General features: G+C 44.6%; 1 protein-coding gene and 1 long non-coding RNA gene across 6 annotated transcripts in view; one reads left to right on the top strand and one right to left on the bottom strand.

Moving 5' to 3' along the window:
- Window positions 1-7,536, top strand: part of Ngf (nerve growth factor) — a 52,083-nt gene extending 44,547 nt beyond the window's left edge. Inside the window, exons 2-3 of one of the 2 annotated variants that reach the window (XM_027393816.2) lie at window positions 655-778; window positions 6,644-7,536. In XM_027393816.2, coding sequence (XP_027249617.1) covers window positions 6,656-7,381 — 726 coding nt within the window. In that variant the 5' untranslated portion in view covers window positions 655-778; window positions 6,644-6,655 and the 3' untranslated portion in view covers window positions 7,382-7,536. The remainder of the gene's footprint in view (window positions 1-654; window positions 779-6,643) is intronic. The other variant, XM_027393815.2, reaches the window with a different exon arrangement.
- The window catches only part of LOC103159900, a 144,810-nt gene that overhangs the window by 109,557 nt on the left and 11,354 nt on the right, over window positions 1-23,899 (bottom strand). For 2 of the 4 annotated variants that reach the window (XR_004771740.1, XR_004771741.1), the window contains exons 2-3: window positions 17,810-17,953; window positions 15,439-17,533 (exon numbers count right to left, since the gene is read on the bottom strand). This is a non-coding gene — a long non-coding RNA (uncharacterized LOC103159900). Of the gene's footprint in view, window positions 1-8,258; window positions 8,625-8,911; window positions 14,152-15,438; window positions 17,534-17,809; window positions 17,954-23,899 lie in introns of those variants that run through there. The other 2 variants (XR_004771742.1, XR_004771743.1) reach the window with 2 other exon arrangements.

Raw genomic sequence — 23,899 nt, 5'->3', positions numbered from 1 at the left:
GAGAGGAAATCAGTGACTCTAGAAGCTATAAGTTAGGCATAATATTTTTTCTCAATGTGCTATTGCTATAATTTCTGATTTCTGAAATTTGACTTTTAACATAGTACCCCAAGACCCCTGACTTGTCTCAGTGAGAGATCCAAGTGATGTGTGAAGTCATCAGTTTGTCCCATTCCTCCTCCTTATCTTGTTTTTTCCATCACAGAATTGGCTTGTTTGAACTGTTGGGACTTTTGCATTTGTCATATTGTATCACCAAAGCTGGATGGAGCTGAGTTTACTACCTTTGTGCTTAGACAGTGTGCACAATAGTTTTCATTTTAGTTTAGGCATCATTGGAGCAGAACTCCAGTGTGGATCTGGAAGCTACTACACTATGGGCAGTTCCACTGTGGACTGTGTCCAGGTTGAACCTAGTAAAAGCAAGTATCAGTGCAGGGCCATGCAAGACTAGAGCTATGTAAGCCCAAGGCCCTGGGTATCTTGGCAACTGGACTCTTGCTCCTTCTTGATGCCCAATGTTGCTAAAATAGTGGAATTATGGAAATAGAGCTTGCCCTATTGGGACATTCCTTCCCCTCTGTCTGGGGCTCAGGTGTCTACCCATATGCTAGGGAATCTGGTAACTTGTCTAATGTCAGCTCTCCCCCACAGAGTTCTGGCCTGTGGTCGTGCAGTCCAGGGGGCTGGATGGCATGCTGGACCCAAGCTCACCTCAGTGTCTGGGCCCACTAAAGGCTTTGCCAAGGACACAGCTTTCTATACTGGCCACTCTGAGGTAAGTGTGTGTGAGACAGTCACCTTCCTTCCTCTGCAGCTGCTATGCTTGGGAGCTCCCAGGGAAACATAGCTGGAAAGGTTTCATAGATTGTGGAATGGGAATCAGACCTGATGGGACACTAAGGGCCAAGACTCTTAGTGATGCTGCTACAAATGGGGCTTTTCAAAGAAGTCCTTTTGCTCTACAGCTTCTAGGGACACATTAAGAGTCACATAACACAAGTGCTTAAGTAGACAGACAATAGCAGACAGACCCTCCACACACTCCCTGGAGCAGTCTAAGCAGGTGACCTTGTAAGGTAGAAAGTCTGTGGTCACTCTTTGTGCCTGACTGGAAGTGCAGGAAGGAGTTCCGCATTGGACACTGGCAGGCCTGGCTCTAAGTTCTACTTTACCAGGTGTCCAGGACCAAGTGATGTGATCCCCATGTCTTTTGTTCTCTTGACCATAAATGGGTTGAGCACAGCCCCACTCCCTGGTGGTTATGATGACTGATGAGACATAAGATGTGACTCTGGAACTCAGACCAGCATATTCTCTTCTCATGCCCTTAGCTCACACACCTGTCCTGAAGAATGCCAGCTAACCACAGGGTCTAGAACCTTCTAGAACTCTCTGGCCACATATCACCATGATGGCCATATAATATACTTTTTGATAAAGATATGCTTGGATCAGGATCATAGATGTCTGCATGATACTCAGAAATCTAAGATGCCAGACATAAACACAGTCGAACATCAGTGTGTGCTCTTGTGTCCAGATTTGTGGTACCATGGAGACAGAACTCATAATCTGAGAATTTCATTTGAATGTTGAAGAGGGTATGTGCATCTCAGGATGCCCCATCAATCACTGAGTATAGCCTGTCTCAAGCCCTCCTCCTCAGAAAGATGCAGAGGCTGAGCAACAGGGTGATCCTGGTGCATACTGGCCACATTATCCCAAACCATTCAGCCTCCCTAAGGCTAGTCTAGTAACTCAAAATGTGTCTTCCAGATCCGCAGCATCAGTGTCATCTGTCACTTGTCTGACATATTTCCTCCACCCCTAAGCCAAGAGAATCAACAATTCTACAAGTACACGAAGCTGTCTCGTTTAACAGACCTCCAGGTGCATCTGATGCCTGGAAGTTTGATAGCCTGGACTTCAGTCTCTGGTGTCATTTCCAAGCTGTGCCTCCTCCTCATGAGTGCTGCGTGGGCCATGCCAGAACTGTTTTGTCACTGCTCATCTGTGTTCATCACAGGACACCTCAGGGATCCCTCCATAGGGAGTTATGGAGCCACAGAATTCCTCTTATACTCCAAGCAGGCTTCAATAGCTGAGAGTTCCTATGTCTTAAAGTGGAAGACAGAGCCAATTTACATTTAGAGTGGAGGCCAAGTAAAAAGCAAGAAGTGACCCCCTGGCCCCCTGTCAGATTGTAGCCAGCAACATGGAGGAGGCTGGATTTCCTTGGTCACAAGAATTTCCTCTCTGACTGACAACTGGTGACCCAGGTTCACAGATCTGATTTCTAGCCCAGGAACTGTGACTAGCTCTTGACACCTCTCTCTAAGACAGATTTACCTTCCTCCCTCCTATAACACGCCTCTGCAGGCCTGGCTGTCTGGCAGGACTCCTGGCAACTGGAGACAAGGACTAGTTAGGATCAACTGTTTAGCTCTGTCTGGCAGCTTCATCACCTAGTCAGGTAGGGCCAGACCTGTGTAAAGATTACTCTCCTGTATAGGAACATCTCCTACCATAAGGGTAAATGCTTGTAAATCCATAGAACAGTCTGCTAGCCATGGAGAGGGTCCCTCAAAGTCACCCTGAGGACAGTCTCCTTTTTCCCAGCCACTTACCTTGCTTGCATTGTGGAGCAAGGAGCATGACTAAATGAAGAATATTTACACCTCAACATGTTCCCTCACGTGAGCCCTAGCTGCTCTCCCCAGATAAATGTCCCACTCGGACATGTGCCATGAAGCTACTTGGAGAGCTGTCACCTGCTCAGGACACAGGCTTTAAAGGTTGAATATAAATAAATCACACCCTAGTCTCAGTTCATTCAAGGAGAGAATGCTCCTTCTTACCCTGTGCATTGTGTCATTTCTCCCTCCTTCTGTATTTACTGATGACCATAAGACTTTTCTAATAATTTCTAAAGATTATAGGAACACATCATTATAAGTAAACCAATATGGTTTCCCCCTAATTGCATTTTAATCAAAAACTGAAGAGATCTGCTTGAGACATTTTCAACTTTTTTCTTTTAATTTTTTATTTTAGAAGCACTCTGATTTACATATCAATCCCCCCTTTCCCTCATCCTCCCAAGACATTTTCAACTTTTAATGAACTGTCTGTCCAGAATGCAAATCTCTATTGCCATTGAAGGACCGTGGGTACCATGTGGTGACCCAACAGCAAATGCACAGATATCATTAGACCTTTAAACTTGATAATTCCTTAATATATCAAAGTCAGGGTTTATAGACACCTTAAATGTCAACACTCAGATGGAGAAGTCAAGGAACTCAGAAGGAAAGAGGCATCTCCACACCTGGTGGTTTCTGGAGGTGGAGATGCCACAGGCAAGAGCAATGAGCAGACAGTTTTCTATCTATGAGGATCAACACCCCCAGCAGAGAGGATAAAAGAACACATCTGCCATAAGACAGTGTACAGGGTTCTCTGCCTAGAGTCAGGTATATTAGAGCGATGCCTTTGAAGTTGGATATTGGGAGACAATAGGATGGATTCTGACAGAAGATATGGAGGGCATAAAGGGGCCAATGGGTACAGAAGGAGCATATGTGGAGGGAAGAGTTCAAAGCAAGGGCAAGGGTGGCTTAGCACATGGCGGGAGCTAGGCCAGGAGCTCTTGTGCCTAGAATGAAGAAATGTGATGTAACTGAAGGAGGTGGGATGTTGCCAGGCTCAGCCATCCATTCAGATCCATAAACAAGGGCTCACCATTGGCTGCTTTGATCAAGAACATGAGGTCAGAGCAATACATTATGAAGCTTAATGGGGAAGTCAGGGGAGATGGCACTGGAATAAGAGAGATGAAGGTCCAGAACATCAGGTAGGAGGTCCCACACCCTGAACCAGGGACACAGAAGTGAGACAGGAAAGGAAGTTGCAGCTTCAAGGAATGCTACTCTGCAGAACTCAAAAGACCACTCAGAAGACAGGGTGAAGGGCTAGGAGCAGAGTGCAGAGTGAACCGAGGTTTGTAGCTGGCAAATGAAGGCAAAATGGTCCTAGTATTTAGGAAAGCAAAATGTGAAGATGCCATTTAGGAGAATGAGAAACAGGAGCAATAGAGAGAGTGACTGTGGAACTATTTTGGAAGGCACCAAGTGGTCCAACATTGGGCTGCTACTATTGATACAGAAGACAAAGAAGGAGTGATGGTGGGATTGAGCATGAAGACTTTGTTCAGTGATTTTTTGCACTGAGACTACCAATATCTATGGAGAGGTGTTGTCAGGAAGTTGGGGGTCCAGAGAGTGCTCTGGGGGAGCATCTGGGCAAGGGAAGGGATGTAGTTACGGGGATCAGCAATCCCCAGAAGATGAACTTCCCCAGAAGAGGCCACATGAGGAGACCATGGGAACCATGGAGCAAGGCAGGCTTTATTTCTGTTGAAACCCTACACTCCAGTCAACTTTTCCTCAGTTCCCAATCCAGTTCTAACAGGTGTTAGCAATTTGCGTATAAAAGTATGGATTTCAGTTCTGTGTCTTCTGCCTTAACTCACCTGATGAAAGATAACGTGTACCGAGAAGAAAGGAGTGAGACAAGAAAAGGAGCAAACATAAAAGGCTGGATTAGCTGCCAAAAGAATGATCAAGCCTCTAAGATTGGCAGGACAATTAACAGCCAGACCTTTGGCCATCAGATTGGATAGGGGAATCAAAAACGCAGGTATAGCACCCCATCCTCTGCACGGGTGGCTAGAGAAGTGGAGCGACAAAAACATTCTTCAAATGAACCCAAGGGAAAAGAATGATGTTGTTTCCTTCTTGGATACCACCAAAAAGCACAGTATTTTGTGGAATTCACCGGCTGAATGCCGATTGGAAGGCAGTGTGTAGCCTTGGGCACCCTCAAAAGGACCGTGTCTATAGTGGAAAGCAAAGAGAGGGTGGACTTCTCTGACCCTCCATGCAATATTGTCTTCATCCTCCTATGTTTCTTGAGAAGCTGTAACATTCCAGACATAGTACATGGCCATGTAGTGACTGAAATGGAAGTCACATGACTTCTAAAGCACTGCCAGGGAGGGAGACAGACATGTGAATGAATACCCAGTGTTACCAGGTGAAGGTAACACAGTAGGGCGTGAGAGAAGAGAAAGATGTTCACATAGTGATTGAGGAACCTGCCACCCAGGTGGGTTAGACACGGCTCTGTCCTCTAAGACCCCACAGCTGGGAAGTGGACAAGACCAAATCATACTGTAAAGAGGTCTGAGAGAGGAAGAACAATATGTTGTGGAAACCCAGGCATGGAAGGTGCTCAGAGAGTGAGCAGCCAGAAATAGAACTAAAAAAGACAAAGTCCTTGTCTTAAGAGAGAGATGCAATAACTCAGAATCAACACAACTTAACCCAAACATTCACCCTGGGAAACAGAGTTTACTGTCTACGAGGAAACCAAGATGTAATAGATTAAATGGCTTTTTTTTCTACTAACAAGTATTTGGACTGGATATCCAAAGTTTTCTCAGATCCAAAGCTAAGGCTCATTGCTCATTATATAGATTTAGCAGGAAAGAATAGACAGACATGCATGCGACACACACATACCCACATAGAGAGACAGAGACAGACAGACAGACAGACAGACAGACAGACGAAACATTTATGCTAGAGTTATCAGAGAAAGATTCGAGGGGCAGGAAATATACAAACTAGGCTGAAAGCATAAAGGAGAAGGCAAAATGACCCATCAGTGCAGGAAGATGAAAGGATAGAATTGGGGGCTTTGAAATCATTGTATAGGAGATTCCTCTGGGTCCACCAAGAACTGGAGGAGCCTCACATAGGAGGTGGCCTTTGATCCGCATCTGCAGATGTGAATTGGTGCTCAGCATGGGAAGGACACTAGTCCCCAAAGCAGAGCTGACTCTAGTGCTGCACAGGGTGAGCCCACAAGCAAGCAATCAAAAGAGAGGACTTGCTTTAAAAATGAAAGAGATAACAGAGGGAGGATGGATGACGTGCAGACTGGCTTGGTAAGGGATCTTTTGGATCCTCCTTCTGGTCTACCTTCTGGTGTGACTTTAAGCCTGTTTGTTAGTTGATTCCCTGTGGGTGGCTTCCTTATATGTGAAAGAAAGATGGTGGTTCCTAACCAGAATGGCCCCCAGAATCTTCAGTTAAGTGTGGTACTTTGTGGAAGAACTCTTAATCTTCTGGTTCAGAGCTGCTGTGTCAAGGGGGGGGGGAGAGTAATGCTGGGGTTTCGGTACATGTTCCCTGCAGTGCTTCCAGAACCTTCCCAAGGGAATCACATTCAGGATGCAGGCAACACTATTCTCCAAGCTGGCAGTCAGAGAGCCCAAAGGACTCTGTCAGGGAGAGCCCAAATTCCTAGGCAGAATTTCAAGGGCCCTGATGCTTCTCAGAACAGAGCCACCGCACAGGATGCTCTGGTTAATGCCAGTCATGCCAGTGTGATTGCTGCCAGCATACCTTCTCACTCTCCCAAGTGCTGTACTTTAGCATCCAGGATCTCCTCACCCCTAGTCCACCAGTGCAGCCTCCTGGCACCCTCTTGGGAGGGCCCCTGCGAGGGAGCCCAATGAAGTCCTGACAGTGCTTAGCACTGCTCCCGAGTAACCTATCTGTCTTTGTCATTCCAGGTGCATAGCGTAATGTCCATGTTGTTCTACACTCTGATCACAGCTTTTTTGATCGGCGTACAGGCAGAACCATACACAGATAGCAATGTCCCAGAAGGAGACTCCGTTCCCCAAGCCCACTGGACTAAACTTCAGCATTCCCTTGACACAGCCCTCCGCAGAGCCCGCAGCGCCCCTGCTGCATCAATAGCTGCCCGTGTGACAGGGCAGACCCGAAACATCACTGTGGACCCCAGACTGTTTAAGAAACGGAGACTCCGTTCACCCCGTGTGCTGTTTAGCACCCAGCCCCCACCCACCTCTTCGGACACTCTGGATCTAGACTTCCAGGCCCATGGTACGATCTCCTTCAACAGGACTCACAGGAGCAAGCGCTCATCCTCTCACCCAGTCTTCCACATGGGGGAGTTCTCAGTGTGTGACAGTGTCAGTGTGTGGGTTGGGGATAAGACCACAGCCACGGACATCAAAGGCAAGGAGGTGACAGTGCTGGGAGAGGTGAACATTAACAACAGTGTATTCAAACAGTACTTCTTTGAGACCAAGTGCCGAGCCCCCAATCCTGTTGAGAGTGGATGCCGGGGCATTGACTCCAAGCACTGGAACTCATACTGCACCACAACCCACACCTTTGTCAAAGCGTTGACGACAGACGACAAGCAGGCTGCCTGGAGGTTCATCCGGATAGACACAGCCTGTGTGTGTGTGCTCAGCAGGAAGGCTGCAAGAAGAGGTTGACCTGCCTGCAGCCCCTTCCCCACCTGCCCCCTCCACACCCTCCTGGGCCCCTCCCTACCTCAGCCTGTAAATTATTTTAAATTATAAGGACTGCATGGTAATTTATCGTTTATACAATTTTAAAAGTCATTATTTATTAAATTTTCAAAGCATCCTGTGTGCCCGCACTTGAGTTCTTTTTCTCAGTAAGAACACCCACAAGTTTTGGGAGAGTGCAGAATGAACGGTCCCCAGCCTCTCCTGGCTCCCACCCATTTGTAACCCTTATTCCCAGCCAGCACTGCTCCAGGGCAGGTTAACTGGTTTCAGATACTACCCTGTGTGCAGCATGATTAGCAAGGGAAGTTGGCCTGCAGGCTCTGGTCTACATTCCAGAGCCAAGTGTACCAAATCCTGGGATTATCTGCTGCACAGCATGGACCCATGAGCCTTGATTGCCTTACTTGGGGAGCTTGAGGAGGGAGGGTAGTTGAGATTGGTCAGAAAGCAGATTGCTGTGTACACAGGCGGCCTCCCATCTCTGAGAGACACAGGCTGGTCTTCGGAGGATACTGGGAACTCCCCGTGTGGGTAAGTGGAGGCCTCTCCGAAGGCCTTCTGACTGCTTACTGTCAGATGGGCAGTCTGAAGGAGCTGTAACAAAATCATCTCCTGAGGCCTGTCATGGCATATCTGATTTCATGTTAAGATTACCTTAACAATGATGGCTGCCTCTCCATTATTCCCCTGTGGCTTCCTGTAGAAAGGCATCCCTACCCCAAGAAAACAGTAAGGCTTCCAAACTTCTTGCCACCCACAAACAGCTCTAGCAGCAACTGTCAGTGGCCTAGTACCCCAGCATCTGCTTCCAACTAGAAAGTCAGTAACCAGTCAGAAGTGAACTTTTGAAAACTTTTTATTCTTCCTGAGACGTTTTCCACAAGTGACCAGAACTAGCTGGGACCATTAAGACCTGTAGAGACGAGGGTTGCTATAGAACAGATAAAGACAAACATAGTAAGACTAACACAAATAAGCCCAGGAAGATGGAGGGGAGAGGGGCCAAGTCAGGTGGGCACAGCTGCTTTCCTTTCCTCTAAATAGGAAAGGAAACAGACAGAATGTACTCATGACCACTGTCTTAAGAGCAGCAAAGGTAACAGAGAGACTGCAGAATCCTCCACAGAGCAGGATGTAGTCACCATCCCCTTCATCTTGTTTTTTTTGTTGTTGTGGTTGCTTCCCTCAAGCCTCAATTTTGTCCCTAGAAAACATCACACAGAGAAATTTTTGGCCATACCTCTCCTCCAAAGATGATAACGCCTACTCTGGCTTTTAAAAATTAATTCCAAGTGTCCTTTGGCTAAAAAACGAACATGTTGCATGCATTTCCTCTGCAACCATCACTGTCCTGCCCCACCCCCACCCTCATTCAAGGAGAGCTTTGGAATGAGAACATTTGATTAGGGTAAGAGTGTGATGAAATAGGCTGGTCTTTCCTATCACAGCTACTGCAATTGGAATAAAGATTTAAGTTCAAGAAACACTAACCAGAACATTCCGTGCTGAGATGCTTTGTCAGATAAAGGGAGTCCTCCCACTAGCCGGTGTCTGTGGGTTTTGCAGGGTTCCTATTCCATGGCCTCAGAAGTCCCAGGCCCCTCTTGTGAAGAGATAGGTTCTAAAGGTCTTTCTCCTAGGGGCACACAGAGCTGCTAAGTCCTGGATGTGAAGACAGTGCTGGCGAGGGAGACATTCTGGAAGCTTTTAGGCAGAGCAGCTGTGCCTCTGAGTGGCTACACCAGTAAAGCCACTTGTAGAGAGCCATGCCCCAGTACTGTCAGACTCTTTGGGATATCTGAAAAACGCCGTTGGCTCCCTGGCCTGCTAACAGGGCTAACGTGTCACCTGAATCTCTAATGGAGACCCATTGAGGGCACCCAATTTCCAGGAAAGAAGTTCTACAGTTACTGGTAGAAACAGCCTCCCTGCCACCACAGCACCATTGCTCCCCCAAAGGCAAACTGTGCTCTCGGTGAACACTGCAGTCACAATGTGGAAGCCAGTGTTTTCACACAGCACAAGGAGCTATCAGTTTGGCTGGTCAGAGTGTAAGCAGTCCAAACCCACCTCAGGCCAGGGCCTTTCCACAGCTTGAACTCTTCCCCTGTGTGGGGGGAAGTTCCAGCTAGCAGTCTATCTTGGCTTCCCCGAGAGGTCACTGCACGGCCAGGGTCCCAACCCCTTGAGCATAAGGAAAAGGCAGCTCCAAATATTCCATTGTGTTCATAGAGAAGCCCATTCCATGCTTTTTCATCCGTTTCTTCCTAAGATTTTTCTACCTTGGTTTCCCTCTTCTCTTTGGCACCTTCTTTCATCTGAAGACATCCTCCAACCTGTCACAGAAAACTAGCACTAACCCACTGTCTCCTCTGCTCGCCCAGTCCACCCTCTCTCTCCAAGATCCTTTTTTTTTTTGCCACCTCTCCTGGTTCCAGGAGCAGACCGACAGCACTGGTGTTCTGATTATGGTTAGAGCCCCCGTTTGTCCCTTGGACTTCCCCACCGCTAGTCAGACCATGAGCTTCTCCCACTCCTAACAGAAGGCAGAGATAGTCACGGGTCTTCAGCACCACCAAATGGCTAGGCCAGTTCCTGTGGACCACAGGCGTGTGCCCAAAATTTTAAGCCCTGTGGGGGACACCTGCCTCAGACCTGGAGTTGAGGATAGAGGGCAGGTCCTGCCACATCTGGGATGCCTGGCCTATATGCTGGTGAGAAAAAAATAAACAAGAAAAGAAGAACCAAGGGGAAGCCCAGGTTATCTGGAACACAGAGACCTGTCCTCAGTGTTGACCTCATGGTCTTCCTACTAAAGGCAGGAACAGAACAGTTGCAGGCACTGGGCCACACAGAGCCAAAGTCATCAGCTGCCCATGGTGGAGAGGAAGCAGCCCTCTGTAATGGGACAAGTTCGGGGATGCTGACAGCAGAGCTGAGTCCTGAGGCTGGCTCTCTCAGTCCTCTCTGCAAATGCTGGCAAAGCACAGCTCCTTTTACACTGGGCGGCTGTGAAAATAATCGCAGGATTGTGAGCATGAAGTAAAGCCATGAAACCGGTTAAGTCCTGGGCAAGGGTCAGAAGCCACAGCTATGAGCAACCCTGTGCTGACTTAAGAAAGGAACAGCCATGCTAGGGCTCACTGGATGTTTGTTTACTGGTGCATTACAGACGGGATAGAGAAGCCCTCTTCTCAGTGGGCATCATGGAATACAGATGTGTACAGCTGTGCCCAGAAGGGGAGGAGCAGAATGGCAGTGCCCTGGGCAGATCCTGCCTGAACCTGGGTTCATGGGGATCATGTAGGTTCCAGAAGTTCCAGAGTAGTGATGAAGAAACAGACTTGGACATCACATGGAGAGCTTGGACTGGGTTATCTTAAGCAAGGTTCTTTTGTCAAATGTACTGAGTGTGTGGGGGGGGGCGTGTATTTTAGCATACATGCCATGTAACATGTATGGAGGGCAGAAGACAACCTCATGGAGGGGTTCTCACAGGAATCAAACTCAGGTTGCCAAGCTTGCAAGCTGAGCCGTCTTGTCAGCCTTTCCACACAGTTCTTAACAACCATCTAGGAGTTAAGTTCTCAGAAAGTCTAGCAATAACTAAGATTATATGTGTGTGTGTGTACATATATGTGTACATGTATATATGTGTATGTATGTACCTAGCATTTAAGAAATATGTAACAAAATTCTAGTTTTGAAAACTAGAGTCAATTGCACACTAGAAGGCCCTTAGAATGTGGTGGGATGGTTTTCCATGAGGCGAGTAAGCTCATTGGCTACTAGTGTTGTTATAACTATCCGATCGGTTCCTTCCGACTAGTAATAGCGAGTGTACTAATGTGCCTATTAGCACCTACTGAGACCTTACTCACTGTCTACCAGGCACAGGGCTCAACACCTTGTACGGATTAGTTATGAGCTAGCCTCCAGGCTCTGAAGCTAATATAACCACCTGATGAAGCCAGGAAGGCTTGCATGCAGCTCTGCCTTCTCTGGGATGTTTACTCCTCAAGTTTGGCACATTTATCAACCGCTGGCTCTGAGAATTTCCACGTGTCAAGCATGTGGAGTGTGTTTTGCTGCATTTCACTTGGATTGGTGAATAAAAATGCTCTGACCTCTCCAGAGTTCTTCTGGGTTTGCGGAGGAGGCTCAGGGGGCCCAGGGGCCAAAGTTGGCCAGAATTAACCACAGCAATGAACTGAGGAGATTCCTCTAACCCAGGCCTGCTTCCTGGTGAGGGGTGCATTCCAGCTATGTCTCTTCCACATCACGGCCCAATCTTCCAGACAGCAGGCAAGTGTCTGCTTAAGCAGGATCTCAGGGCAGGTAAGGCATAACTTAGTTCTTGCCTTTTTCTTCACAGCCACCAGTCCTAGCATGTCTCCTCTCCCTGCACACCCCCTATGTCATCAATAAATGGAATACTACTCCAAGTGACATTTCCTGGGTACACAGCATGGGAGACAACTGAATGGATTTCAGACGGAGATGTTATGAGGATTGTGACCAGAGTGTCACAGCCCAAGCCTGGCCTCACCACTAGCTTGGTTGAATGGTGCTGGCAAGCTCCTTATCGCTCTAAATGTCACTTCTCTTAATGCAAAACAAGGGTGGTAATGGAAATTCTGTTGCTATCTTATAAAGTCCTTAGTACAGCAGCAATTTTGCATATAACACAGATAATACATGTACATATGTAAATACAATATGTAAAGACATATTCATACATAAAACTGTATGTGTAAATATGTGAGTCTGCATGCATGTATAAATAACTCTTGAGAGCTAAGAAGAAGCCAGAAAGTATATGTTCTACCCTCCCATACCTCTGCAAACTTACTTAAAAACACAGAGTAACACATGGATCAGTCAAATATCCATTCCAAATGATGAGCTCAGTCCTAAGAGGCAATGGTGTGGAAGAGATAAGCCTGGGAGATGTCTCTGAGGAAAATCTATTGGTCTGTGTTTGGAAAATGAAGTTGAGGGCAATGGTCTCCTGGGCTAGGACTTGGTTCAGAATGAAAAAAAAAAAAGCAAAACCCAGCCTAGAAACAGCCAACCCTGGATAGGCAAGAAGGAGCTATCTATTCTTATGCCTCCTTCTTAGTTACACCAGGCAAAGGAACCGGCTCCCCATGGAAATACAGACCTTGAAAAATTTTAAGAAATAACCTGAAAGCCTGTGGCTGGACACAGTGGATGTCCCTGGGAAGTTTCCACAGAATCTTATCTGTGGTCAGATCCAATACCAAAGAGATGGTCAAGTTTCCTAGAGACAGGGCCTCCTGTGGCTGTCAGCTGGTTCTCCTCCATCCTCAGAATGAAAGAAAGAAAACAAAGGCTCTCAGAGTAGGAGCCACACACCTCGGGCTCCCGGACAGACATACGTTGGAGGCTCACTCTGCACCCGGGCTGACATTTGGTGCCACAGCGAAGCAGTCTCCGGCCTGGCGGCCTCTCCCCACTTTATCTCTCCCTCACCACTCCTTTCACTTTGACATAATGAAAGTGCAGCTTGCACACTGCCTCAAGATTGCATATGATAATTGGAGACATGTGTCCGAGCTGGCAGCCCTTCAAAGGGTTTTGGAACTCTGACTTGGGCTGTCCTCTGATTGCAATAGCAATTCCCCGAGCTAGCTCTCCAGCTTCACATTCCTGCAGCTGCACCTTAGCATTAACTCTTGCCAGTTGGAGGCTGCTGTGCACTGATCCAGCTCCTGAAGCCTCGAGGTGGCTGGCCATTCTGTCTCTCCAAGTACAAAGCGCACCTCTGGATTTGGCGCCTGGGCACTGACTTTCCAGACAGCCGTCATGGGAGCCAGCAGGTTCGTTGGCCCTTTTGCAGAAATCACACATTAGCAGGTCAGCTCTCATGATGAGTTCTTTGGACACCGCCTGAACTCTCGGGGGATGTGGTGCTGGATCTGCTGTGACCCAGCAGGGTATTTTGTTTTGCTTTGATTTGTGCTACAGAAAACACCCAAGCATACTTATTACACCAAGAGATTCCTGGGGGAGATGCAGAATCAAAGGTGACTCTCTATGATCATAAACTCAGGATATATGACTAGTGGGATTTCTGGGGGACCCCATTCAGTTCAACAAAGAATGAGTACATATCTTGGAGCTCTGAGATGTCTGGGTAGGTCTGGAACAGATGAAGGAGGAAGATGGGCCCCTGTCTTTTACAGTCTCAGAGAAGGCTGACTGGAGAATTCAAACCCCTTTTAGAGTCTAGATATACCTGCATACCACATAACCATATACCCACAGCTCGTGGAGACAGCTTCAAGTATTTCTCTCCCTTCTGACCTGCTCTCACTCCCAACCCTACTGAGGTTCAGTCCCTCAACCAACCCTGACTGATCCTTGACCTTGCCTCGGGTTCTCTGAGATGTACTTCTCAAGATTTTATGCTCGCCAAAAGCACCCAGAGGTCTAATGTGTTAAGTGGGGACTGGGAGTTGAGCTTCTACATCCTAAACACTCCAGATGATGCCAGGGCTGTTGTTCTAGAGCCCATACTTTGAATAACCAGGCTTGGGACCCCAGCTGGCCTCCCAGTGGGCTGGTCCTCAGTTGCCACCTAGGAACTTGGGTGAGGTTCATTTTCCTTGGTTCTCAGAGTCTAAGTTGGACCTAGGTAGCAGTCCTGGGAATCTCATCTTAGATCTCCTGGCCCATGTCCTCCAAGGTCAGCTCTGTTGTCCTTCCTGGAAAGATAGCAATCAGAAAGGGGCCTGTCTGACCAATACTATACCAGGAAGAATGTAGTGGTAAGAGTGACAACCAACTTTCCCCAAAGTAGGAACTCATGACAAAGAGAAACTGGAGGTAGAAGCAGGCTGTAGGGAACAGCGTGGGTCGGAAGAAACAACCTGCTGCATAGCACCAAACACGGTGTACTTGAAGGGAACAAAAGACTTGGCCACAAACAGAATGTCACCGTGGAAACATGGTGCGGGCTCTCTATCTTCACACGATTCTGAACAAGTCCCTCTCTTCAGTTTATCTTGGAGATAATGGGTGATGAGATGTCACCCTTTCCAGATCACTGTTGAACCATCCATCCTACAGCTTCCCAGAGGGATTGTTTGCCCTGAGCCCGGGAAAGTTTATGTAACTTTTTCTACAGACATCAGTAATAGTGGTAAAAATGAAAAAAGCCACATTTCCATCTGTGAAACAAGTAGTTTCCAGTGCTCTGAAAAAGCCTGTCCTCTGAAGCTGTAAGCAGAAGAATTCCATAGCCAGGCCATATCTAGAGTCACTTGGAACTTTCAGAAGCCCCACACCAGGCCTCCTGATGGCCATATGTGGTGTTTCCACTTCAGGCTCTTCCCTCAAAGGGCAATATACAGTTTATTTACAGTCAGTCATATTTGAAGAATGACATTTAAAAATAACCCTTTTCTCTTTAGTTGGCTCCTTTCTGGTTTCATAATAGTCCCTGCTATAATCACAATCTTTCTTTGATCCAGTACATAAAAATATCACTATTTTGGGTAAGAGATCATGGACACAATAAAAATGAGCCTTATGACTACCCTAAGAGGAGATTTGCTGAAAAAAAAAAATACTGCAAAGAATTCAAACCACCCAAAGTTTATCAGACCAGATGGTCAGTGAGTACTCGGCATTAATAGTTTCTCATAACATTAGAATCAACATAAACACGCCTATGTGTGCCAGAAGTCGTGCATTAAAATCATCCAGAATCTCTGTGGTTTACATGCAGGTAAATGGTGCCATGGACTGTAAGCCTCAGGTAAATATACATTTCTGGGAAAATGTGTTGTTTCAGAGACTGGAGTTTCACTGCCGTTGCTGCTGTTGTTTTAAATTTTACAAAGTGGTTCTACCCAGAGCAAGAGCCAGAGGACAAAAATGTGGGTAAAAGTCCCTCCCAGTCACTTACACCAGCAGTCTTGGAGTCAGCACAGACAAGCAGGCCAGCTGGAAAAGCCATGAGCTTGCCGCTAATCTTCTTCTGGGCTTACCTTCACTTGGGTCATCTTCCTGACTTTGCTCCACGTGTTCCAGGAAGCCTTCCCTCCATGTCTTGTTAGCCAGGATTGTGCTGAGCAATCGCAGGCATGAGATTCATGGAAGGAAAGAGTGATGAAAGAACAGACAGCCTTGAGCAAGAGGGCCCAACATACATCAAAGGACTTGGATGACTCGTGAAAACAGAAAGTGAAACCCCATTCATTGAGAGATTTAGTAGACATCCACTTTAATCGTGGCTTTATTGGGTTGTGGTTTATATTGGGTGAGTCACAAAAGTGTTTTTCCTTTTTTTTTCAAGTGGAATAAGTTTTTCAGTTACTTTTATCATTGTGTAAGGCTTAGTCCTACTTGAAGCAATAAAGATGTGTTTAAAACGGAATAACCAGAACCCAGAGAAATAAGAAAGTTAAAAACAACAACAAAATGACTTACCATAATAGGAACTGTGGGATGAATCTGGGAATTGCTTTCTTTTCATAAAGACACTGCATAGTTCACTGTGCACCATGACAAGTGGTGCCACGTTCTAGGGACACACTTAACCCCTCTGCTCAACATACCCAATAACCCTCATGCTGACTTCTTCCTCCCTCATTTACTAGAAAAATACCCTACTCCTTCAGACTACCAATCCAAATGCTGCTTATTTTTTTTCTTGATGGATGTGTATGTATTTTAGTGACGATGGAACAAATGAGTCAGGAAGGTCAGGACAATAGAGTATAGAAGCAGAACTCCAGTAGACCAGTCCAGAGGCCTCTGCTTGGTTGTCTAAGTTTTGTTTCTTCACCTGTCATATCGGAGATCCTTTGATTAACAGTTTAAGTGTCAGTTCTGTAAAGTGTTCATCCTAGTGCTAGTTGTCAATATTACCTGTCACTTACATAGGAGGTGACTCAACAGTTTTCTTGTAGTGCAGTGGCATGGAAGGGGCAGAGGTATGAGGTCATTAGAGAAGAAATAGAACTCTTCAAAGTTCTTGCCCCTAGGAAGGGAGGCAAAAGGGATGAAAAAATATGAAGTGCTGAGCAAAAGGACCATTCCTGGTCCACTGTTGGACAGCTTGTATCAAGTGAGCTTCAGATCACCTTGAACTAAAGATCCTCTCCAACCTCTCTACCCATTCATTCACTGCTGTCCCAGGAGTACTCTTTGGACAATGCAGGAGTTGACTTATGCTCTTGTCAATATAACATATCTTTGAAAATAGCTATACGTCTCCCATATAAGTCTTTATTTCCTAGACTAAACAGGTCCTTCAGTCTCCTGTATGATGGTTTCCAGACGGTTTGTTATCCTGACCAGCCCTCTCTGGGCAAACTCTAATTTGTTCCTTTAAAATGTGGTAAATGTTGTGTCCAGAAGGAAACACAATACTCTAGCTGCACTACAACAGGACTATTAACTCATTTGAACCACATAGCATACCTATTTCCATCAACACAGACTGATAATACACAGACTTTCCAAGTTGCAACATCACACTAGATTTCCACCTTTGAGTTTATGGTATATTATAATGCCCTTGATTTTGTTTTTCGTTCTTACTATTATAGCCAGGACTCTTCCATCTTGCATTTTTTTCCATGATTGTTTGACCTTAACAAAGTCATCTGGCTTACTAAATAGTGAGATAGAAGATCTGTGTGGCCAGGAAATCTATCTGACTCACTGTAATATTCCAGAGTCTAGCACAGTGCTGGCAGATTGCTGTATTTTCTACTAAGTGCTTCCCCCACCACGATGCAAGCTTTAAGAATGAGGACACTAAGAAAGTGCAAAGCAAAAGCTCTGTTCTTAATCCAAAGTAAAGTATAAGCTACCAAACCTTACAGTGGCAACCCTGGAGGAGAACAGTTTAGTAGAACTTTTAGGAACTCATCCAGACAAACCCACCTGATGGCCAAATCAGTAGGGAAGAAGCAGAAATGAAATAAAAGGCACTGTTCAAATTGAGGGGTAGGGAAAAATGCCCAGCCCCAGTTTTCATTTCTTTGCTTCTTCCCCACATCAAGACAACTTCTTTCTCTTCTGGTTATCCTGAAGGAGAGGAGGAACCTCTGGGGTCTCTCCACAGGTTAGAACCTAGGATAAATAAAGGGTATTCAACAACATGGGTAGTCACTGGCCTGCTGTCTTTCTGAATCTTGATCTGGTAATCTAATACATTGATTGTTTCTCTCAACTACCAGAGAAGTACCAATCCAGGCAGTATGAGACTGGCCTGAAGCTAACATCAATGTATGTGACTATAGCCCAAAGTAGTCACTACAAGTTCATTTTGACTCTACACCAGTGTATGTGACCATGACCCAAAGCAGTCACTACAAGTTCATTTTGACTGTGTACCAAGTCCCTTACCTTATTGGCTTTCCTGCCAATGTCTGAACCATGGCTTCCTTTCACAGCCTTCTGAACTTTGTGTTCACTGAAGTTGTACTTCAGATCTTTTGTTCATTCCTTTGTTCATTAAAGCCAGGGACCATGTAGAAGTTAAGAATACATCTGTAAGAGAAAAATCAAATATGGAACTTATAGTCTAGAGATGGATAAAAATAATCCAGAAATGAAAGTGTGGCCATGATGGACACTAGAAATAGGCATCCTTAAGGCCCTAAGCATGGCAATGTTGGATTCTGAACTTGCTAGGGAAGGAAAATTAATGTGAAATGAGAGATAAGTGGAATTAGTTGTATAAGGATGGGAGTGATGGAGCTTCCAAGCAAACACCATGGTTTCATGTAAAGGGCCTGATGGGGAGGGAGTTCAGCACATAGCAGAAGCAGCAAAGAGGCTGGTCTAGCTAGACCATCAAACACAGTGGAAGCCTGATAGAAGATGAGAATGTGGAAGACAGTCACCAATATAGCCAGTGTTCTTTAAGCCTAACTATCCAATCATTTTTAATGTAGCTTCTCTGCCCTGCTTGCAAGCATTTCATAAACTATGCTGACAATACCTTGAGAAGACCAAATACTCCATGTGTCGATCATGGACCTGATAGAACCATGGCAGACTTGGGGATAGTCTTCCTTTTAAAAGAAAAGAGAGGGTTCTTGATTGTTTTATTTTTTAACAGGAAATGCTTAAGCATCCATGAAAGCATAAGGAAGAAGACAGGAGAAGTTTTAAGTGCTAGAGACGATTAAAGTGGATGGAAAAAACCAGTCCCCAGTGAGGTAACTAGGCACTACTTCACCTCTTTCTCTGAACGGTTCTACTTAATCCCTAAGGATCCCATCACTCAACAGCACTTTGCGTGTGTCAGTGTTCTTCCTTATTAGAAAGAATTGTCAACAGGTGACCACAGGACATGATGCCTCTTTCCTTTCATTCCACGATCACTGAACACTGTTTACAAACCGAGTAGTGTCATCCTCTATTATTGGTCATTCATTTAATCACCTGTTCTTTTAACGAGGGAATTGAGTTTCTACTACATACTGCACCGAGTGGATAAAAACATTAGTAATACAGAATTTTGACTTCTGGGCTCATGGGCCAGCTAGAAAACCATCATGAAAATGATAACCTAGGCAAGAAAAACTTATTCTGTATATATAAGCACAGAGTTCCAGGCAGGCATGTTGGACCTGAAGGGCAAACTATGAGAAGCAAACTATTGCTCATGGCAGGCCATGTCTAGCAGGGGAGGCATCATTTGCAGAGACATAGATATGCAGGAAAACATAGAGAAATGGGCAACTGGGAAAAAAAGGAGTTGGCTAATTAACTGAACGTTTTTTTTTTCAAGACAGGGTTTCTCTGTGTAGCTTTGGAGCCTATCCTGGCATTTGCTCTGGAGACCAAGTTGGCCTCGAACTCAGAGATCTGCCTGCCTCTGCCTCCCCAGTGCTGGAATTAAAGGCGTGCGCCACCAACGCCTGGCCTAACTGAACAATTTTTAAATGGAGAAATGCATATGACCATTAAATACATTAAACATGCTCAATATCATCCATGATCATGGAAACAAAAAAAAATATTGTATCAGAATGACTGCCATCAAGAAAGCAAAACTCAACAAATGTTAGTAAAGACACAGGCAAAAGGCTGTCTTACATACTGTTGGGGTGAATATAGTCCATCCGATTTGGAAATCAATGTGGATGTTCATCAGAAAAACTACGATCCAGCTATACCACTTTTGGCTATCTACCCCCAACAATCAAAGTCAGCTTACTAAGGAGATAATTGCATGCTCGAGTCTATTACGAGACTATTTGTAATAGCCACGTCATCTAGTCAGCCTGGGTACCACCAACAGATGAACAGATAAAGGAGATGTGGGCTGTACACACAGGGAGTCATAGCCAGAAAGAATGAGATTGCGTTCTCTGTAGGGAAATGGATAGAGCTAGAGATCACCCTGCTAAGCATATAAGCCATGCTCACAAAAAGCATATACCACAGGTGGAATTGGCCCTGGGGCAGAGGGCATGAAAGGAAAAGGATTATTAGGGTGTGGAACAAGGAAAGAGCTGTGTGGAAGCATGATAAGAAATGTAATGGGGGAAATTCTGAAGTGTACTGCGTGCATTGTGGAATTATGGTGAAATCTCTTCTTTCATAAACCTTTGTTTGTTATTGTTGTTTAAGGAATGAAAAAAGAAGGTGGATGGCCAAGGGAGACTACAGGGCTAATGGAGATTAACCAGGACCCCTGGGAGGAGGAGGCTATGTAGGCCTGCTTACAACCCCCCCCCCCCCCCCCCGGCCCCCAGCTCCCCAACGCTCTGCTGATTCATCCGCATTCCTTTCCTGGCCCACAGCTTGTGTTAGGGTCTGGGTGGAGCTGTTATGGAATACAATGACAGGCGGAGACTTCTACACATTCACACCCAAAGTCTTGTCCTCAGAAGTTCTATTATGTTTCTCCATGGGAAGGCTGTCTGAGGAGTCCTCAGCCCAGGGCACCCCTATCCTGCTCAAAGCCAAAATAACAAGAAGGACAACACAGGGACTCTCCCTTCTATGCATGCTTATCAGCCTGTCAGATCTAGCCCAGGTCCCACCTACAGTGCCTCAGCCTAATGTGAACACCTTTGCCTGGACCACAAGCAGTCTCTAGGCTTCCTACATGACCTGCCCTGCCTGCCTCCCCAACCCACAGGCTCCTACCACATCCAATCTCTGTACCCAGACACATCAAACCCCATGCTTCAGACTTGGACCAGAGCCCACATCTTCTACATCTGACTTTATTCCAAGACCCCTCTGTCCACCTGACTTTATTCCACCTAAACCATTTCCAGCTTCTAGACCCAGCCTGCCTACACATCCTCTCTTGGGTTCTAACCTGCTCTGTCCATATCAGAAACTGAACTAATGTGCCCAGATCTCATTGCAAACAATATAAACAACATGAAAGATCAAGCCTGCATCTCTCCTCCGAAACCTTCCAGTCTTGTAAAAATGTTTGCCAATCAGAATTACCTAGATGGAACCCAGGACACAGGATATAAAAGAAAAATCATAAACTTTGCCCCAAATTTTAAGGAGTTTAGAGAAGACACAAAGAAACAGATGAAATAAAATCAAGGAAAAAGAACTTAAGAAGAATAAGCAGAATCCTGCTGGTCTGGCTCCAGAGTGCTAGCAACTAGCCCTAACCCCTATTGGGGGTTAGGGCTAGCTGGCCTAGCTCCGGAGAGGTAGCAACTATCCCTAATTCATCCTTTATTGAGTGGATACCTTTTGTCCCCCAATGGGAACATTGTCTGAGAGTCCCCCAAGGGCATAAAAGTCTATGCAAAAATTGGTTCAGGAAACCCAGGAAACTGTGGTACCTATGAATCGAGACTTTGCATTGTACTTTTGGAAGCCTCATTCAAGTTATTCTGAGCACACGATAATCAACTGGCTCAAATGTAAATATTGAGAAAAATAAAAAATGCCCTGGGGGGTAGGGAAAGTGCTTCAGTCCATTGCGGCTGAAAATGCCTGCAGCTGTGAAAGACTAAAGTTCATTCTTAAAAGTGTCTCTGAGTTTTCTTTCCACAGACCCACATGAACCCATCCAAGACCGCATGAATGATGCCCAAGAAAACACAAACACAAGCTGATGGGAAATGACAAAGACAATGAAAATGAAATCTTGTAAACAAATGGAAACATTGAAGAGATTCAAACAGAAATGAAGATGGAACTGAAAAAGCCAATAACCAAGCTAGAAAACTCAAAAGGAAAGCCTTCCAAGTAGAATGAACCAAGTAGAAGACAGAATATCAGGACTTGGAGATAAAATAGATAATATAGACCAAATAAGCAAGGAACATTAAAAAAAAAAAGTTGCATAGGCTCCAAAGCTACACAGACAAACCCTGTCTCGGAGGAAAAAAAAAAAAAGTTAAACACAGGAAAGTAACATACAGTAAATGTAGGACACAGTAAAAAGTCCAAATCTTCAAGTTATAGGCATAGATGAAGGAGAAGAATCCTAAGCAAATGGCATAGATCAGACTTTAAAGAGATCATAGAAGAAAACTTTGCCAAACTAAGGAAAAGTATATACATATAGATACAAGAAGCACACAGAACATCAAATAGAAAAGACCAGAAAGGAAATTCCCCACAGCAAATCCTAGTTAAAATATTACATATACAGAACTAAGAAAGTGTATTGAAAATTGCAAAAAAAAAAAAAAAAAAAACACAAATCACATATAAGGAAAAACCCATTAGAATAGCATCTGGCTTCTAATGGAAACTTTGAAAACCAGAAGAGCCTGGAGCAATGTATTCCAGTGTCTAAGGCAAAAGACCATGATAGACAATTTGAATTAATATACCCAGCAAAACTATCTGCCATCATTGAAGAAGAAAGGAATTTTTTCCAGAATATAAATAGTGTTTAAAAAAAGTTTATATCCAACAAACTAAACCTAAAGAAAATATAAGAAGCATTGTTTCAGGCTGAAGAGAAAAGTGAGCACACCCAAGAGACTGTGGAAAGAAGCAGAAAGCCATAATTACTAAAACACAAAGTATCACTGAGAATGTAACACCAGAAATCAACAACACAATGACCACAACACACAAATTTCAATAGTAAATTTAAATATTAGTGGTCTCAACTCTCCAATCAAATGACAAAGGCTGACTGAATGGACCAAGAAACAAAATCCTTCTATTTGTTGTCTACACTAAACACAGCTTTAAAGACAGGCAAGGCTTTAGAGTAAAAGGATGGAGAAAAAAAATCCCAATCAGTGGGACCAGGAAGCAAGCAAGCATCCAATTAAAACTAGTAAGAGATAAAGAGGAGCATTTCATTGTAATCAAGGTATCTTAAAGACATATGCATCAGATGCTGCTGCACCCAATTTTATAAAATTGTACTACTGTATTTAAAGACACAGATTAACACCAACCCATTAATAATGGAGATTTCAGTACTCCACTTTCTCCAACAGAATGCTCACCTGGACACAAACTAAACAGCAGAGTTAAGTGGCATTGTGTATCAAGTGGGCTTAACATATATGTACAGAATATTCCACCCAAACACCAAAGAATACATATTTTACTCACAAGCTTCTCCAAAATAGACCACATCCTAGTACATAAAACTAATCTTTACAAATTCAAAAAGATTGAAATAACTCCACATATCCTATCTGACCACAATGCAATAAAACTTGAAATTCATCACAAACGAATCTCTACTAAACATAAAAACTCATGGAGATTAAACAACTCATTATTGAATGATGAATGGGTCAGAGGATGAATCAAAAAATAAATAAAAATTTTCCTGGAATTAAATGAAAATTAAAAACAACACAACAAAACCTCTGGGTCACTTTGAAAGCAGTCCTATGAGGAAAATTTATAATTCTAAGTGCCTACATTAACAAATGAGAAATAACACAAACAAATGGCTTAATGATACAACTCAAAAAGTTGGAAAAACAAGAACAAACTAAATCCAAACTCAGGCAATGTCAAGAAATAATAAAAATCAGAGCAGAAAATAATGAAATAGATACAAAGAAAACAATAGGAACAGTCAAAAAATCTAAGAGCTAGTTCTCTGAAAAAATAAACAAGATTGATAGACCCTTGGCCCAATCGACCAAGTAAGGAGGGACCCAAATCAACAGAAACAAACAGGGAACCAGTAAAACAGACACCAAAGAAATTCAGAATATTATAAGAGAATACTTTAAAAACCTATACTTAAGTTGGGAAAACCTTCCAAAAAAAAAAAAAGAAGAAAGAAAGAAAGAATTTCAGACTAACCACTAAACTAAGAGGAGGTTAACAACCTAAATAAGGAGGCTGAAATAGAAACAAAAAGCCTTCCAGCTTTAAAAAAAAGTGTGTGGAGTGAGGGAGACATGGTTGTATACACCTTTAATCCCAGCACTTGGGAGGCAAGGGCACGCAGATCTCTGTGTTTGAGGCCCACCTGATTTACAGAGCAAGTACCAGGACAGCCACAGCTAC

This window comes from Cricetulus griseus (assembly GCF_003668045.3).
Source record: "Cricetulus griseus strain 17A/GY chromosome 1 unlocalized genomic scaffold, alternate assembly CriGri-PICRH-1.0 chr1_0, whole genome shotgun sequence".
NCBI classification, from domain to species: Eukaryota; Metazoa; Chordata; class Mammalia; order Rodentia; family Cricetidae; genus Cricetulus; species Cricetulus griseus.
The sequence above is the reverse complement of the archived record's forward strand: the minus strand, read 5'-3'. Positions and strand labels throughout refer to the sequence as shown.